General features: G+C 35.9%; 1 protein-coding gene across 2 annotated transcripts in view; it reads right to left on the bottom strand.

Moving 5' to 3' along the window:
- The window catches only part of LOC139152169 (neurogenic locus notch homolog protein 1-like), an 86335-nt gene that overhangs the window by 11065 nt on the left and 58153 nt on the right, over window positions 1–17117 (bottom strand). For both annotated transcript variants that reach the window (XM_070725290.1, XM_070725289.1), the window contains exons 37-53: window positions 16240–16353; window positions 15725–15838; window positions 15051–15164; window positions 14739–14852; window positions 14255–14368; window positions 13760–13873; window positions 13388–13501; window positions 12721–12948; window positions 10330–10443; window positions 10038–10151; window positions 8649–9008; window positions 8035–8157; window positions 7340–7453; window positions 6296–6529; window positions 5939–6052; window positions 3472–3585; window positions 174–305 (exon numbers count right to left, since the gene is read on the bottom strand). In XM_070725290.1, coding sequence (XP_070581391.1) covers window positions 174–305; window positions 3472–3585; window positions 5939–6052; window positions 6296–6529; window positions 7340–7453; window positions 8035–8157; window positions 8649–9008; window positions 10038–10151; window positions 10330–10443; window positions 12721–12948; window positions 13388–13501; window positions 13760–13873; window positions 14255–14368; window positions 14739–14852; window positions 15051–15164; window positions 15725–15838; window positions 16240–16353 — 2445 coding nt within the window. The remainder of the gene's footprint in view (window positions 1–173; window positions 306–3471; window positions 3586–5938; window positions 6053–6295; window positions 6530–7339; window positions 7454–8034; window positions 8158–8648; window positions 9009–10037; window positions 10152–10329; window positions 10444–12720; window positions 12949–13387; window positions 13502–13759; window positions 13874–14254; window positions 14369–14738; window positions 14853–15050; window positions 15165–15724; window positions 15839–16239; window positions 16354–17117) is intronic.

Genomic DNA, 17117 nt, shown 5'->3' with positions numbered 1-17117 from the left:
TGTTCCATTGTTATGTTTATCTTATCGAGCTGGTGCTATTGTAGTGCCATTGTAGGAAAGGCAGGTCTGTGAAATTGATCCTCTGATAACTAAGTAGGGAAGTAGGGTATTCCTAAGTTAATGGAGCTTTCCCGTAATGTTTGAAAAGTATTATGAAATGTTGAAATACTTACGAGATTCACATCTTTGCCCAGTGTATCCATCAAAGCAGATACATTCATAGCTATTGATGAGGTCTTTACACATACCCTGGCCTGACGTACACTTAGCTATGCCACTCATATCAGCTTGGCAATCATCAATGTCTAATGAAATGATACAAAAACACAACTCATTAGTCATGGAAAACTAATGGCTTTTGTTGATAACACAAACTTTTTTGTCAACACTTCCTTATTTTGGTAAACACTCTGACCATACAAACATTGCATTGTCAGTATTGTAACCTCCATACATGTAATAATCTCCACAAATGTAATATCAACCACAATTGTAATAAAATCAACCACAAATGTAATAAAACAGTCAACCATTAAATGTAACAACCCGCAACCACAAATGTAATAAACAAATTAACCATAAATGTAATAAAACTCAACCATAAATTTAATAAACTTGAACTTGCATATGTGATCATTTGTTTATCAATGCCCCGAGTAAATAATAACTTTAATAAGACTAGTGTAATGTAATTCCATACTTTACTGAAACTAGCTTTCCTTTCCGAAGCACAGAACAGAATAATTTGAGAACACTATCAGAAAATGGCGAGGTACAGATCACACCGTTAGATAATGGACGTGGGATAGCAGCTCTAGACACTGATAATAACATAATAAGGGAGTGTCAAAATAACTCATGATGCCACACAAAGTTTATGACAGATGACTCAGAACAAATAACAGAGAAATACACAACTTATAACAGAAACTTATGACACAAAACATGTTGACGAGAACATATATCGATATTTCAATCTAGTAGAAACAATACGATCACTACCTTGAACACAGTAGGACAAACTTAGACATCCTAGCATCCCCAGTGAAGGAACAAACTTAAAGTGGGACAACATAGGAATACAGACAATCTATTGATTATTCCACACAATTTATCCACTGAAGACGAATTTGAGGCGACTGATTATGAAAGTACGGCAAAATTTGAAAAAATGGCGTTTAAAGATCGTAGTGTTATACAGTCTCCTCAAATCTGAAGTAGAGACTGCACTGACGTTCAGATTACAACTGTGTCTCGCCATGGCCGATCAGTTCTGTACACAAAATTGGGAAACGCAAAATACACTTTCAAATATACAAAACACACTAAACACAAACAATTAAGAAATGAATAATGTGTGGTGTTGCTTTCCATATTACATAGATCAATATTTAAGGGCTAATTCCTCAATGGCAATGACAAAATAGATTTATTACATTTATGGTTGACAAGTATTTCATTTATGGGTGATTTTTTATTACATTTATGGTTAACATTTATTACAATTGTGGTTGGTGTTTTTATTACATTTATGGTTGATTTTTGTCACATTTATGGGTGATATTACATTTACGGGTGCACTTTATTACAATTATGGTTGATGTTACATTTGTGGAGATTATTATATTTATGGAGGTTAAAAGTATGAGTATGTACTTGAAAGACATGTTCAATAACAAGTTATCTAATTGTATTGGAAATGACACATTTTTAAATTCATGAGGAGTCGCTGGAGTCACTTTTAAAGACCCGCACCATAAGGAAATCAAATTGCATAATTAAACATAGGGCCAAAGTCCCTGAAGCTACTATAGACATGGATACAAAATTAAGTATTTCCTGACTGTATGAAATTATCTCACTTAGGTCATCCTAGGGACTTGTACACCAAATATTAAAGCTGTCTGACCAGCGGTTTTGAAAGAACAAGCAACTCAACAGTTGACAGAGCTCTGCTGTGTTATGTAGAGAATAACCTTTTGTGACACATGTATTGATGAAGAAGGTGGGTATCTTTGATTAACATTGTATTTTTTTCTGTTGAATACCGGTAAGTTGAGACTGTACATACTCAGAGAAAGCACACTGAAGAGACAAATGTTTGAAACTTAAGAAGTTCAAGGTCATCAAAAGCATTATAAGGAATCATGTAACTTTCATTGCACTGTTTACACAGATTGCATAATTGCTATAAATAGCACATGAGGAATCTTACAGCCCACTGGGCTTTACCATAAAAACCCTATCACTTTGACCACTCTTTTAATTGACCACTCTATTTTTTCCTCAAAAAGTAATTTTATTTTATCCTTACCAAGTCAACCATAAATGGAAATTAGAACTTTCTCTATCTCTATCTCTATCTCTATTGACTATTTTGAGCAATTTCTTTTAGATAACATACAGGGTACAATAAATGACGGTTCAGAATATGTCAAAGTTGGGATTCAGGAAAGTTGCCTTTACATGTTTTAATCCTCCAAGATGGTAACATTTCACTATGAATTATCAAAAAAAGTTGAACTTTCTGATAATTCTACACTAAAATTATTTTGGCTTTGATGATTTCCTAATTAATTCAATTATTTAAATCATATTAATTATTTTTTTCTGGGTGAATTGATAGGGTTTATACAGTACAAGAATTACATACAATGTAAGTCAAATTTTGACCAAAATGACAAAAAAATTCCTTAAAAATACACATTTGCATATTTCAATTTGAACAAATCTAAGTTGGGTTACCCCTAGGGACCTGTATACCAAATAACAAAGCTGTCTGACCAGCGGTTATGAAGAAGAAGATTTTTTACCAAAAACACCTTTTTTGGCATTAATTTGCCTATTTTCAACAATATCAAAAAATTAAAAAAAAGAGTTTCTCAAAATCATATTTTTCATCTACACAACAAATATCAAATCAGTAAGTACTGCGGTTCTCAAGATATTTGAGTGGGCGGACGCCTCACAAACGGACATACATACATACGTACATACATACATACAGACTGACGCCGGACGCCGGACGGATACCCATCCCAATAGCTTCTATAGACTATAGTCTATAGTAGCTAAAAACATTAATCATCCAGCACATACATTATTTGATTTGTTACCGTCAGGCACTCGATATAGATCTATTAGGATAAAAACCAACCATTTCTAAAATAGTTTTTATCCAGCAGCTGTTCGACTTTTAAATGAGTTGTAGTGTTACTTTTGGTGTCTTTTTTAACTTGTCCATGTGTTATACGTTATTTGTTTTTTGGCTTGAGCTCTGCAGATCCACCCCAAATTCCATTGTATTTTTCTTTTTCTACACATGGTAATAAAGTGTTATTATTATTATTATTATAACACCATTTTGACAAAACTGATTTAGTGATGTAAGTATTTGTGAAATAAATCTGAAATGATCATAATTTAGAAATTACAAAAAAATGTGAAATATGTCATGTTGTGAACACATACTTGTCTGACACCATTTTCCAGTAAAACCCTCAGGGCAGCTACAGTGAATTTCTCCATTGAAGGAACATATACCACCATTAACACAAGGATTTACTGAACCGCATTCACTGGAACCTGTGAAATTAAAACCATTTGCAACATGTTTTATATGTCATGATGTCAAAAATAAACCACTGAAAATACATACATGTACTATGACATGGTTCTTACACACTGTCTATGACATGGTTCTTACATGTACACACTGTCTATGACATGGTTCTTACACACTGTCTATGACATGGTTCTACACACTGTCTATGACATGCATTACACACTGCCCACGACATGGTTCTTACACACTGTCTATGACATGGTTCTTACACACTGCCCATGACATGGTTCTTACACACTGTCTATGACATGGTTCTTACACACTGCCCATGACATGGTTCTTACACACTGTCTATGACATGGTTCTTACACACTGTCTATGACATGGTTCTTACACACTGCCCACGACATGCATTACACACTGCCCACGACATGGTTCTTACACACTGTCTATGACATGGTTCTTACACACTGCCCATGACATGGTTCTTACACACTGTCTATGACATGGTTTTTACACAGTCTATGACATGGTTCTTACACACTGTCTATGACATGGTTCTTACACACTGTCTATGACATGGTTCTTACACACTGTCTATGACATGGTTCTTATACACTGTCCATGACATGGTTCTTACACTCTGTCTTTGACATGGTTCTTACACACTGTCTATGACATGGTTCTTACACACTGTCTATGACATGGTTCTTACACACTGTCTATGACATGGTTCTTACACACTGTCTATGACATGGTTCTTACACACTGTCTATGACATGGTTTTTACACAGTCTATGACATGGTTCTTATACACTGTCCATGACATGGTTCTTACACTCTGTCTTTGACATGGTTCTTACACACTGTCTATGACATGGTTCTTACACACTGTCTATGACATGGTTCTTACACACTGTCTATGACATGGTTCTTACACACTGTCTATGACATGGTTCTTACACACTGTCTATGACATGGTTCTTACACAATCTCTATGAAATGGTTTTTTTACACTATGAAATGGCTCTTTCACACTGTCTATGACATAGTTCTTTCACACTGTCTATGACATGGTTCTTTCATCTGATCTTTTATGAGTGAAGTCATTATTCCCAAGAACCTTTTTTTCTTATTTTTAAAAAGAATCTGGTAATAACTTTTGAGTTAAAGCTTTCGTGCGGATTAGGCAAAGAAACAACAGAGAACATTACTTGACTCTGCAGACAGAGATTATAATTCAATTTACAAGGAGTTCATATGATTGATGAATCACAGTCCCTCTATCCACAGGTCTGGAAACGTGGCTGGTTTGTCTGTGACACACCATAATATGAACAAACAGAGAATTCACACCTTAAAAAGGACACTGACACTGTTCAAGAGGCCGTTATATCTGTGTCGCCACCCCCTGATCCTATTACAGCTGCCTAAAGACCATTCAAAAACATGATGTTTGCGGTTTGTTATTTTCACACTATCGCAAAACATTAAAACTTGTTCCCTTTAGAAACACTCAACAATTTACTTTTTCATGAAATGGGTAATTTTGCCCCTCTAGGAAAAGCTTGAAAGGGATGATACTTTATTGATCACATTATGATCACGATCAAAAAACAAAATGGTGATGCCATGTTCACAAGTGTCATGAATGTTGCCTGAAATCAAGTAAGGCAGGCAAAATCAGCCAAATATTAACATTGACAGCCGAGTAGTTCATTACCAAACTTTTTATTTGGTTGACATATGGTAGTATTTAGAGTGATATATTACCACATTCATGCACTGTTAAGGCATTTACTGTGCCTGAGTTTACGTGTCAAGAGTTCGCCATATTGACGCTCTATGGGAAAATATGGAACTAAATCTACACGCATTTCTGCAGTTGACTTTCCTATTCTACTCAGTTAAGAGACATGATTCCATAGAATATAACACGGAAAACATATTTAGATCATATTTGGGGGCACTGACTTGAAGCATTGCATGAGAAAGGGAGGACAAATTTTCCGGTGTGATTCCAGCCGTTGCTTGTGCTTTGTTAACACACTCAAAGCGATCAACCCAGAAATTATCGCTCGCTATCATCATTTACATCAGGAGAAGGATCACGAAAAACACACACCAGTTTCAAGATATGGTTATTTCTGTGTTGGTGTTTTAGGTAGATGCACAGAACACTTTATAGTGCCAAAAACAGTGAAGATTCGAGAAAAGCATATAGGACATACATCTTGACACAGAGGTCACGTGATCGTGGCTCATGTTGAGGTTTGGCTGTGCGGTCTAGGTGATTGACCCCTTTCACAATAGGCGTTTCCAGACCAGTGGATAGAGGGACTGTGGATGGATGAATGAATGGATATAGCTTACCTTGAATATCACAATTGACACCCGACCATGTTGCTTCACACTGACATGTGTAACTACCAGCTTCATTAACACATGAGCCTCTTACACAAGGATTAGATCTACACGGATTCTGATCTGAAAAAATTTATAATTGTATGGATTGAAGATCGGTTAAAAGTAAATTTTGACGTCACATGTATTTCCAGATGTGACAAAAGTTGACACCATTAGTTTGTTTCAATAAATTTCATTAGAAAATGATGACATGATAATAAACAATAGAACTGTGACAAAACTTTGGCGGTAAAATAGCTCCATGCAATGGACACAATCCATGCTATGCAAAAGTTGTCAGTTCAAAACAATTATACTGCTTACCTATCTCACAATAATCACCAGTAAAATCATCTGGACAGGTACATTTGTAGCGTTGTTCTTCATAAGAACAAGAACCTCCATTCAAACAAACATCTGTTTTACACTCTGCTGTGTTAGGAGGATTTTCACAGTTGGCACCAGAATATCCAGTGACACACACACATGTGTAAGCATTGTATTGATTCTGACAGCTACCAGCATTTTGACAAGGATTACTGGCACATTCATCCACATCTAATGAAAAAAAATTAAACTCTTGCTTTAGGATGTAATGACGGGTAAAGAATTTGACGATGATTTTAAGCTGGATATCACATCAATTGATGTTTAATACAACTATTGCACCCTATCATACCTATTTTGATGAGTTGGAAGTTCCCATGCAACAATATCTTAATCGATTAAACCCAGAATTTGACTGGACCACGGTACAAACAAACCCTAATGCATAAACATGCACAGAAATACGTGCATTTCTATATGCATTTGAGCACATGGCTTTGATTGTTCCGGTGTCACTTGATCTTTTGGGCATGTTGAGTCTTGGAAACAAATCACATCCATTTTATTCTGGAGTACAACCATTTGTACAGCTGCCATAAAGGAATAATTACAGGTTAAACCAATTGGGAGATAAGTTTGATACAATTTTATGTGTAACGGTACCTAGCTCTCCCTGTAATAAGTCTATTTGAATTATTATTTGTAGTGAACTTTAGGTAAGCATATCATTAATAAACTTATTACCAAGACACGGAAGACCAGCAACATCTTTTAGACATGATACAATGAGCAATCAAATCTTATTATAATTGACTTATTTCTATCAACTTATGGTTATAAGGTTATAAGATTATAATATGGTTATAAGACAAATCATGTGGTTTGACAGGAACAGTTTACACTTTCACAGGTCACTGAAAAGGTGAAGAACGTAAGATACAAACTCTGAAGAGGGAACTTTCCATGAAAATACAAGAAGGAAAGCTGAGCACTGGGTAGCTACATGCTAATAGGCACAAAATATAAAAATGTCTGACTTACCTAAATCACAGTTATTGCCTGTCCATCCACTGAGACAGGCACAGCTATACCCATTACCATTATTGAAACAGGTTGCACCGTTTTTACAGGGAGAGTATCCACATTGATTGTTATCTTTAAAAAAATGTATAAACATTGAGATGTCATTGAATTTGAACATATCCATTTTGAAAATCCTTTTGAACATCCTCCAGAATACCTTCACAGTATCATAGTTTGCTCCAGTACTGATATTTCTACCACAGATTTCGTATGTTAGATTGGTAGATTAGTAGCATTGTTGACAGAATAACATGAACAACTTTGGACAATATGAAAAACAAGTCATCATTGATGACACAGTCCCCGCTTGCACCATTAATTGACATGCACATGCACACTACAATTCAATGTCTGTGTGCCAAGTTTGAATGAAATCTGTTCAGGGATAGTTGAGTTATGAGGGGTTCAAAAACCTGAAAAAACTAAACGAAATGGCCACCTGACGGCCACATTGGATCGTATCACAATAAATTGACTTGCATATACATGCTATAGTACTTTATCTGTGTACCAACATTGAATGAAATTGGTTCAGGGATGGCCGAGTTATGGTTCAAAAACATGAAAAAAATCATAACAAAATGATAGATGTAATATTTAAAACAAGAATGGTAAAGTGAACACAATGGATTGATGAGTTGTTCAATACTTACTTGATGGATTCTGGCAGTTGCTACCCTGCCAGCCTTGGTTACACTCACAGACATAACTATTGACACCTTGGTTACGACATGTACCACCATTGAGACATGGATTACTCATGCAAACGTCAATCACTGCCAGATTAAAAAAACAAAAAATTATGATTTTATCGATAAATACTGACATAGATGTTATGATGATGTGGAAATCTCAATCTCATAAAACGTCATTTCCATAAACATCTACTTCTGTCACACACTTCTGTCAAATTCCTGCACTTTCCACTGTATTTAAGGGGAAATGCAATGGCTGAGATGTTTGTTATTGTGTTTTACGTACAGGACAGATTAGCCAGGTCAAGACACAGCTGTAATCTGCATGACAGTTATGGTCATATCACGCTTCATTTATACCTCTTTGCTTCATTACATCATTTTTTCATCATTCTTCACATTACCATAATACAATATAAGTATTACTTTCATAAAAATCTTACAAATTGATATGGTAATATGGCAATAAAATAACTTTTCTTGAAAATCTTCATGATTACTGAACTTTTCTTCAACAGTAATGCAATGATGAAAATCAATCTTTGCTTTCATCATTGTGTTCATATTCTTACCTACTGCAAATTCATCTTCGACAAAAATTGAAAATCCTCGTTCAGTCTTGGTGGTATCAGATCGGAATGTAACCCAGATTCTATTGGAAACTGTTGTAAAATCTGCAGGTTTATCCTTGCCAGCCAAATGACGAACTCTTGATCCAATATCGTTAATCTTATCCCCATTACCAATATCCACATAATCATATCGATTTTCAGTGATGAAGTCTGTAAACCGTACATTCATACGTCTGCCATTTGGTGCAGTAATAAACCAGCGACAGTAATCATTGTCATTGTAGTTGGATGGGTAGTTAGGTGAATGTATTTCAATTGTACCACCAACAGGAATGGTGTAGTTAACTTGGCATCCAATTGCTGTAAGTAAAGTCAAATTGAAATAAGGTTAAAGAAACAAAAACAAAATTTGGTCTACAGAGGGATGGATGGAGAGGCTGACACAGAGAGACTGACTGAGTGATAACATGGACCCCCTTGGTGTGCCTCTGGCACACAGGGGCAAAAAAGATGTTTAATCTAATGGCTATCTTTGAGAAAATAAAGGCTTTAACAGCGAATAAAGCCGTCTCATCCTTAAATGATTTACTCTTGAGACAGTCTATCAACCTCAGTAAATCATCCTGTGACAGTCGATCAACTTGGTCAAATCATCCTGTGACAGTCTATCAACTTGGTCAAATCATCCTGTGACAGTCTGTCAACCTAGTCAAATCATCCTGTGACAGTCTGTCAACTTGGTCAAATCATCCTGTGACAGTCTGTCAACCTAGTCAAATCATCCTGTGACAGTCTGTCAACCTAGTCAAATCATCCTGTGACAGTCTGTCAACTTGGTCAAATCATCCTGTGATAGTCTGTCAACCTAGTCAAATCATCCTGTGACAGTCTGTCAACCTAGTCAAATCATCCTGTGACAGTCTGTCAACCTAGTCAAATCATCCTGTGACAGTCTGTCAACCTAGTCAAATCATCCTGTGACAGTCTGTCAACTTGGTCAAATCATCCTGTGACAGTCTGTCAACCTAGTCAAATCATCCTGTGACAGTCTGTCAACTTGGTCAAATCATCCTGTGACAGTCTATCAACTTGGTCAAATCATCCTGTGACAGTCTGTCAACCTAGTCAAATCATCCTGTGACAGTCTGTCAACCTTGTAAAATCACCCCTGCAACAGTCTCTTAATGCACGGTATTGTATCATCTGCTATAACATCACAACAATCAAATTATCAATAAATTAAACTGCTGATTACTTTTTTCATCAGAGGTTTTGTCAGTTTTCATCATATTTCTATTGTTGTCCTATGACTATGTTGATTTTCAGGCCCCCTAAAATGAAAAAAAAATCTAAACATGTGACACAGCAAGGATTTGTATATTTTATTACCAGTTTCACAGTTGTTTCCGGTCCATCCAGTTGGACATCTGCATTCATATTGGTTTTCTAAATTGTAACAAATTCCACCGTTCATGCATGGATTGCTACTGCATTCATTGACATCTGTATGAAATAAAAAAAATTATTACTGGACAAGTAATTCAGTTAGACATTTTACTTTGTAAAGAACATAGCAGTCATATCAAGAATCACTGTATGTTATTTGTTACTATGTGTGTGAGATATTTGTGGAGGAAACTTCTGAATAACTTGAAATCTGAATGTGGACAACTAAACTCACCTGTTTCACAGCGATAGCCAGTCCAGCCTGCCCGACAGTTACATTGGTATGAGTTGATTTGGTCAATGCATGTAGCACCATTCATACAGGGATAATTTGCACACTCATTGATGTCTGAAAAACCACAAAAATAATACATATTGAAAGTGGATTGTAAAGCATTTTCAGCAGATGACAATATGAAAGCAGCAATGCTAGAGAGCAGATGAGTGATGGGACCGAAGACAAGGCAACCTAACTTGATCACTGTTTGAACACAGCTGGTACACACTCTTTCCATGTTTAGTAAATTGCATACATATAAATATATCTCAAGTAAAGACTCTTTCATTCAATAATTTAGCACAAAGTTTGAATCGGAATCTTTATTCACTTCAACTTTCAAATTTATAATATTGCAATACATGTGAAATGAATGTAAATACAAAGGTTGTCGAAGTGAAAGGCTAAAGGTAGCTAAAATTAACTACCCGTAATCACTCTAACAATTCGACTGCTCTAATAACAGTTCGGGTAATGTCCATATAGAGGATAGTTGGGAAGAGCCAATGGCGTACCGTATATGTAATGAGGTTCATGCAAGAACCAATCATGTACTGTATATGTAATGAGGGTTAAAGGTTATGTTGGTTTGCTTTGAAATGTTATGCTGACATCGCTGAGCGAGTGAGACTGTTAGCTACCCAAAAGTGTCCAGCACAAGTTGATTTGCGACGTTCTTCTGTGTTAAATTTGTAAGGATTTCTTCAGGAATAGTTTCCTGAATTTCTTTACCCTTGACCATGTTCGACAAAGAGTTATTGGGCGCTTTTTTGTTCTCTTTTCCAGCTTTTGGTTAACTTCTCGGCAATGGATCTGGCGCACGTTTTTCTGAGCGAAGGGTCAATCGTACCGGGAAATGCATGGTAATGGAAAAAATCATGCTCCATCGTGCTCCGATGACGGACAAGAACAGTTGACCCATCTTTGCAAAGCTTGAGACATTGTCCATACTACAGATGGCAAAGTTAACTTGAAATCTGACCAAAAATCGGCCGCGCGATATTTGGCGACAAATAACTTACTGTAGATTTGCAATGGTCAAATCCTGATTTCTACGAGCGGTACCTGGCCAGGAAATCATGCAAAGAGGTAATTTTCGATGTACTAACCACTTGTGTCGGTCACCATCTCGACCGTACTGAACATTGTGCGTAACGTCTACATCTAAAAACTACCTAGTGCTAAAAATAGAAGGGGAGATCTAGCTGAAAAGTTCAGAACTTGTTGCAATCTATGAGACAAGGTTTGCATGGTTAATTATTCATGATGTTGGTGACGGCAGGTTCGCTGATTGGTCAATCATAGTATCCTCTATATGGACATTACTGGACTGAATAATTCGACCACCTACTTTTTCGAGGAAAAGTAATTATTTTTACCCCTATTATTTCGACTTTTGTGTAGCCTTGGATTTTTCACCTTTATAATTCAACTGCCTACATTTTGGACAAAAAGTTTCAAAGTCGAAGTGATTCATCAGGCTTTTCACCCGTCATTCTTTTGTTTACCCGAAATCTTTGTTACAATACACTATGGTACATTATGCATACAGCGCAAATGTGACAACAATGTTGCTATTTATGTATGCAAAAGGAGACGTTCCTCCACGGGCCCAGATGGTGACCGCGTTCTTTCCAACCTGGCACGTCGGAAAGCTGAACACTTACTCAAATTTTAACAGTAGTAACTGTCGCATGTTAGAATAATGATGTGCAAATCAAATGGATTTTCAAAGTGAAAATGTATCGTCTTCCCATTCAGCAGGTTGTTCTGTGATTATTGAAGAGACTTTTTGAAGAAGACATACTTAGACATGGGAAATAAAATTAGGATATTGACGTTGAAGAGCAACAGTGGTAGGTATGATCACAAATTGTGAAATTTCGTCAATTGTTGACTGATCACTTAAATTGTGTTTTAAATCTTTATGTCCATTTACAGAGGTTTTTTCCATGAATGACTTCGTGTTTAACACAACAGTCTCTGATAATTTGCTACGAAACATGTAAACCAGCTACTATAAGTCAAAGGGGAATGTCGTAGAAAAAATGCAAGTGTTTTCATTTGCTTGCTGATCTTTTTCGTACTCATTCTAATTTATTTTGTTGGTCAGTACGAGATCGGACAAAAGTTTCTGAGGTACCCAAATCGGCAAACCATCTCACAGAGATATAAAGTCCGTAGGTCTGTCTATTTTTTGAAAATATCTGTGCGCCAACGCATGCATTTGTATAGTGATCACTGTCTTTTCAAAATTCAAACTAATGGTTGTTACATGTTGTTTATCTCAGCATTGGCAGCAGTGCCCTGTTGCATACATCATAATTGACAAATAACGGTTCAACTTACCAACTCCGCAGTTTGTGCCTTCATAACCAGGTTTACACGTACACACATATCCATTAACCCCATCGAAACAAATGCCACCATTTAAACATGGTGAGCTAAAACATTCATCAACATTGGTTTCACAAGTGTAACCAATCCAACCAAGAACACAGCTACAAGTATAGCCATCAATGCCTTCAACGCAGGTACCACCATTCAGGCAAGGATTGGGGCTGCATTCTAACAATTCTGAGAAACATAAAGTCACAATATTTACATTTAATATAAGGAAAAATTTTCCGATGCAATATTACTTTGATATGCTGAGTTGCTAAAGCTTTTTTGTTGACAATTTTTTATTAGTGGTAAACACATAATGTATGTTTTCTACATCTGTAAGTAACACAAATGTCTTCATTTTTGGTTCACTTTCAGTTTAAGGCTTGGCAAGAGTGAACCCTTGCATTGGGAATCTATCCAAACCAACAGTTTGCATCACAGGTAACAAGATTGAATATATTACACATTGGATGACCACTGAATTGGCCAAACATTACCTAAAGATGACCATTGAATTGGACAAATTAACAGAGAATGCTAGAATTGCTGAAAGGGTATTTATCTCATTGTAGTATGCAAATGGAATATGAAATTTGGCAGGAAGATATTGAAATGTAACAATCCATACCCAGCTCACAGTGGACTCCAGTAAAACCTGCTACACAAAGACAACTGTAGCCATTCAGCTCATCATAGCAAATACCACCATTTAAACATGGTCTGCTGGAACATTCATCAATTTCTGGAGTAGAAAAATAAAACATCACACAAATTAACATACATAATGAAATCTACAGACTATTTTCAAAAATACACAAAAACATCAATTGCAATGAGAAAGGTTTAATTCATAAAGACACATGACGTGGTTTCCAAGTTCTAAACTATGTAAGTGATACGTTATTGCAAGGTGTGAAACTATTCTTGAAAAAGTTTGACATAAAACAAACTTTTATCTTTCTTCTCGGCATATTTACACAAATTCTTGGTAAACTCTCACCGTATTCACAGTTAACACCGTTGTATCCAATGGGACAATTACACTGGTAGCTGTTTTCCAAATTCACGCAATCGGCACCATTTTTGCATGGATTACTGGAACACTCATCAATGTCTACCAGCAAAGTAAGAAAAATCAAGTACAACTGTAAAATTGTCATATTTAAATAGAAATAGGAAAGGACAAAAACCTTCGAGATTCATGTATTCAGAACAAAGAAAGTAAAGACATTAGAATGATTTTTTAAGGATTTGTCAATAGAATTATATTGTAATTTACAAGGCGGTAATGTTTCTTTTGTTGATGATTGAACTGGGAGCCCTATCTCACATGTTGTGGATCATGAACATCTCATAAAACACACAGCAAACAGATGTAAAATCTCATGGTGAATGTGATGACAATCACAAATATTCGGAAAAGTACACAACTGAATAAGTCACAAAATGTTACAAAGAGGTATTATTCAGCAAATAAGGTAATTATGGTACTGACCAAGAGAGCAATGCACTCCCTGCCAGCCAGGTCTACAGCTACATGTATAGCCATTCAAACCATCATCACATCGTCCTCCATTCTCACATGGATTGCTTTCACATTCATTGATGTCTGTAAAGATCAAAAAAAAATTCCACTCATGTAACTGATTTGTGCAATATTGAATGATGAGAAAGAGCAAATATCATAGCAAATTTGATGTACCTTATATGGTTATATGTTAATCAAAAGTTATCATTCACGTGTGTTTAAATATTCATAAAGTGAGAGATGAGAAGAATAACATAAACCAAAATGTACAACTTGTATATTGAACAAGGGTAAATTTCCTGTTCTACATGGCAAAAAACTTCAGCATGGCATTAGCCAGATTTAGCAGGAAAAGCCATTAAATATATGACAAAATAATACTACATAATATTTTACATTGTACATAAAAACTATTTTTGAGGAAAGAAATGACGCTCAATGTTGTGCTTACCAGTGTCACAGTTGTATCCAGTCCAGCCTGGGGTACAGTCACATGTGTACATATTTGCAAGGTTATTACACAAAGCTCCATTTTGGCATGGGTTGCTGGAACATTCATTCACATCTATAAGCATACAATGGAAGACATATTGTCAAACATACTCTATGATCCACTGAGGAAATATCTAGTGTAGGTGAGCCAACAGAATTGGCGTATTAAGCGAAGACCCAGCCACAAAAATACACAAAACATGCACAACTATAATTTGTAGCAATGAAATAAAACTGTAGAATACAGACTGCTTGGATTTCAAGTACCTACCGATTTCACAATTGTAGCCAGTCCAGCCAGGTGTACATTGGCATGTATACTGATTTACATCATTGTAACATACACCATTATTCTGACATGGATTACTTGAACATTCATTAATTTCTGCAGGGAATACAAGCAATTGATTCAAGATGAGAAAAAAAAAATCGAAATTGATGAAAAAGACAATAATAGTGACCGTTGAGTGTTAATCTAGAGTAAAAGCCTTTTAATAGTAATTTTTGTACAAAATTGTACAAATATATATATATATATATATATATATATATATATATTATATATATATATATATATATATATATAATATATATATATATATATATTTATAGAGAGAGGAGAGAGAGAAGAGAGAGAGAGAGAGAGAGAGAGAGAGAGAAGAGAGAGAGAGAGAGAGAGAGAGAGAGAGAATCATCCATGGTCATCTCGTTGTCTGAGGAGTAGATGTTGTTATACTTTCACTGTATGATAGGATATAATTGGAGTGAATATATGACTTGATTCATTTGCCACTTGACAACACTGCTAAGTATATAAAGCTAGTTCAGCATTGTCTTTAAGTTATGGAGTAGTTGGTCAACAATGTTTAAGAGTCTCTCATTGATACCTCACATACATGAGAAAGACAGAACATTTTACGAGGTAAAAGTGGAGCATCGCTTTACCTGTTTCACAGTTTGTTCCAGAGTAGCCCAGTCTGCAAACACATGTATACTCATTGAACCCGTTTATACACGTAGCTCCATTCTGACATGGCAAGCTGGCACACTCATCAATATCTAGGAAAATTAAAATTATATAAATTATTTAATATATATTTTGATGCATGGTGAATCTGATATCCTACCTACTCACTCTCTGTCCTTTGATGCATGGTGAGTCCGATATCCTACCTACTCACTCACCATCCTTTGATGCATGGTGAGTCTGATATCCTACCTACTCACTCTCTGTCCTTTGATGCATGGTGAGTCTGATATCCTACCTACTCACTCTCTGTCCTTTGATGCATGGTGAGTCTGATATCCTGTCTACCACTGCTTCTTTTTGATGTAATTATGTAAATTTGGCTTTGTTCTCGATGTTATATGTTTTCTCGTATGACCGCTATGTTAAATTGTGAAGACAGAAGTTTAAATATGAGTGGGATGTTTTCAATGATGGAAAGGAATCTACTTACCTATATCACAATTAATGCCAGCCCATCCAGGCAGACAAACACATGTGTACTGATTTTGCCCATTTATGCAAATGGCACCATTTACACATGGATTACTGGCACACTCATCAATATCTGAAATAGATTGAGACATGACAGTGTCAATTGTTCTTTGCTGATTACCATTGTGCGCATTGCCTCTGGCACTCATTTTAATTACTGGTAAATAATCTGTGACATTTTGCGGTCAAACAATATGTTTTGAAGGACTTGTTAAGTTTATTGATAAAAAGTCATTTTCCTTAAGTTTCTTAAGTGCATCTAAAAGACACACTTTCACAAACTTGTTTCACGCCATCTTTTTTCATTGTGCACAGTAGGGCCAAATGATTATTTCAATTATCTTGTTTTAACTGGATGAATACGTATATCATTTGATCCAGACATGTCATTTAAAGGGATATAGTCGTCGGAGCTGCGCTCAAAGGTCGTATGGGACCCATACGTACAATGTAAACACTGTTTCCAAGGTACGATGGTGATTGATGAAAGGTAAAACACATCTGTCATAATCTACATCGTATAATTTAAATGTTGCAGCTATGATGAGGTGCACCTAGAGATTGTGCACCAAATACATTGTTTGTAAACAAGAAACTCGCACAGGCGCAGTTCCAACAACTGTTTCCCTTTGATAATGTGTAATTGGTTTTAAGTCCAATAGATTTATCTATTGCTAGATTGTCGCATTCGATTTGTTGGGGATTTGGCCACGGTGCTAGGTGATTTGCTGACCTTGTGGCAAGATATAAGAATACAAAAAATGTCTAGAAATGTCAAAGTATTGAGGATTCATACGATCTTATATAACTAGAGCCTTGTTGATGGTGGCATCTTAT

This window comes from Ptychodera flava, chromosome 15 (assembly GCF_041260155.1).
Source record: "Ptychodera flava strain L36383 chromosome 15, AS_Pfla_20210202, whole genome shotgun sequence".
Classification (NCBI taxonomy): domain Eukaryota; kingdom Metazoa; phylum Hemichordata; class Enteropneusta; family Ptychoderidae; genus Ptychodera; species Ptychodera flava.
This window is presented reverse-complemented; position numbering and strand designations above follow the sequence as displayed.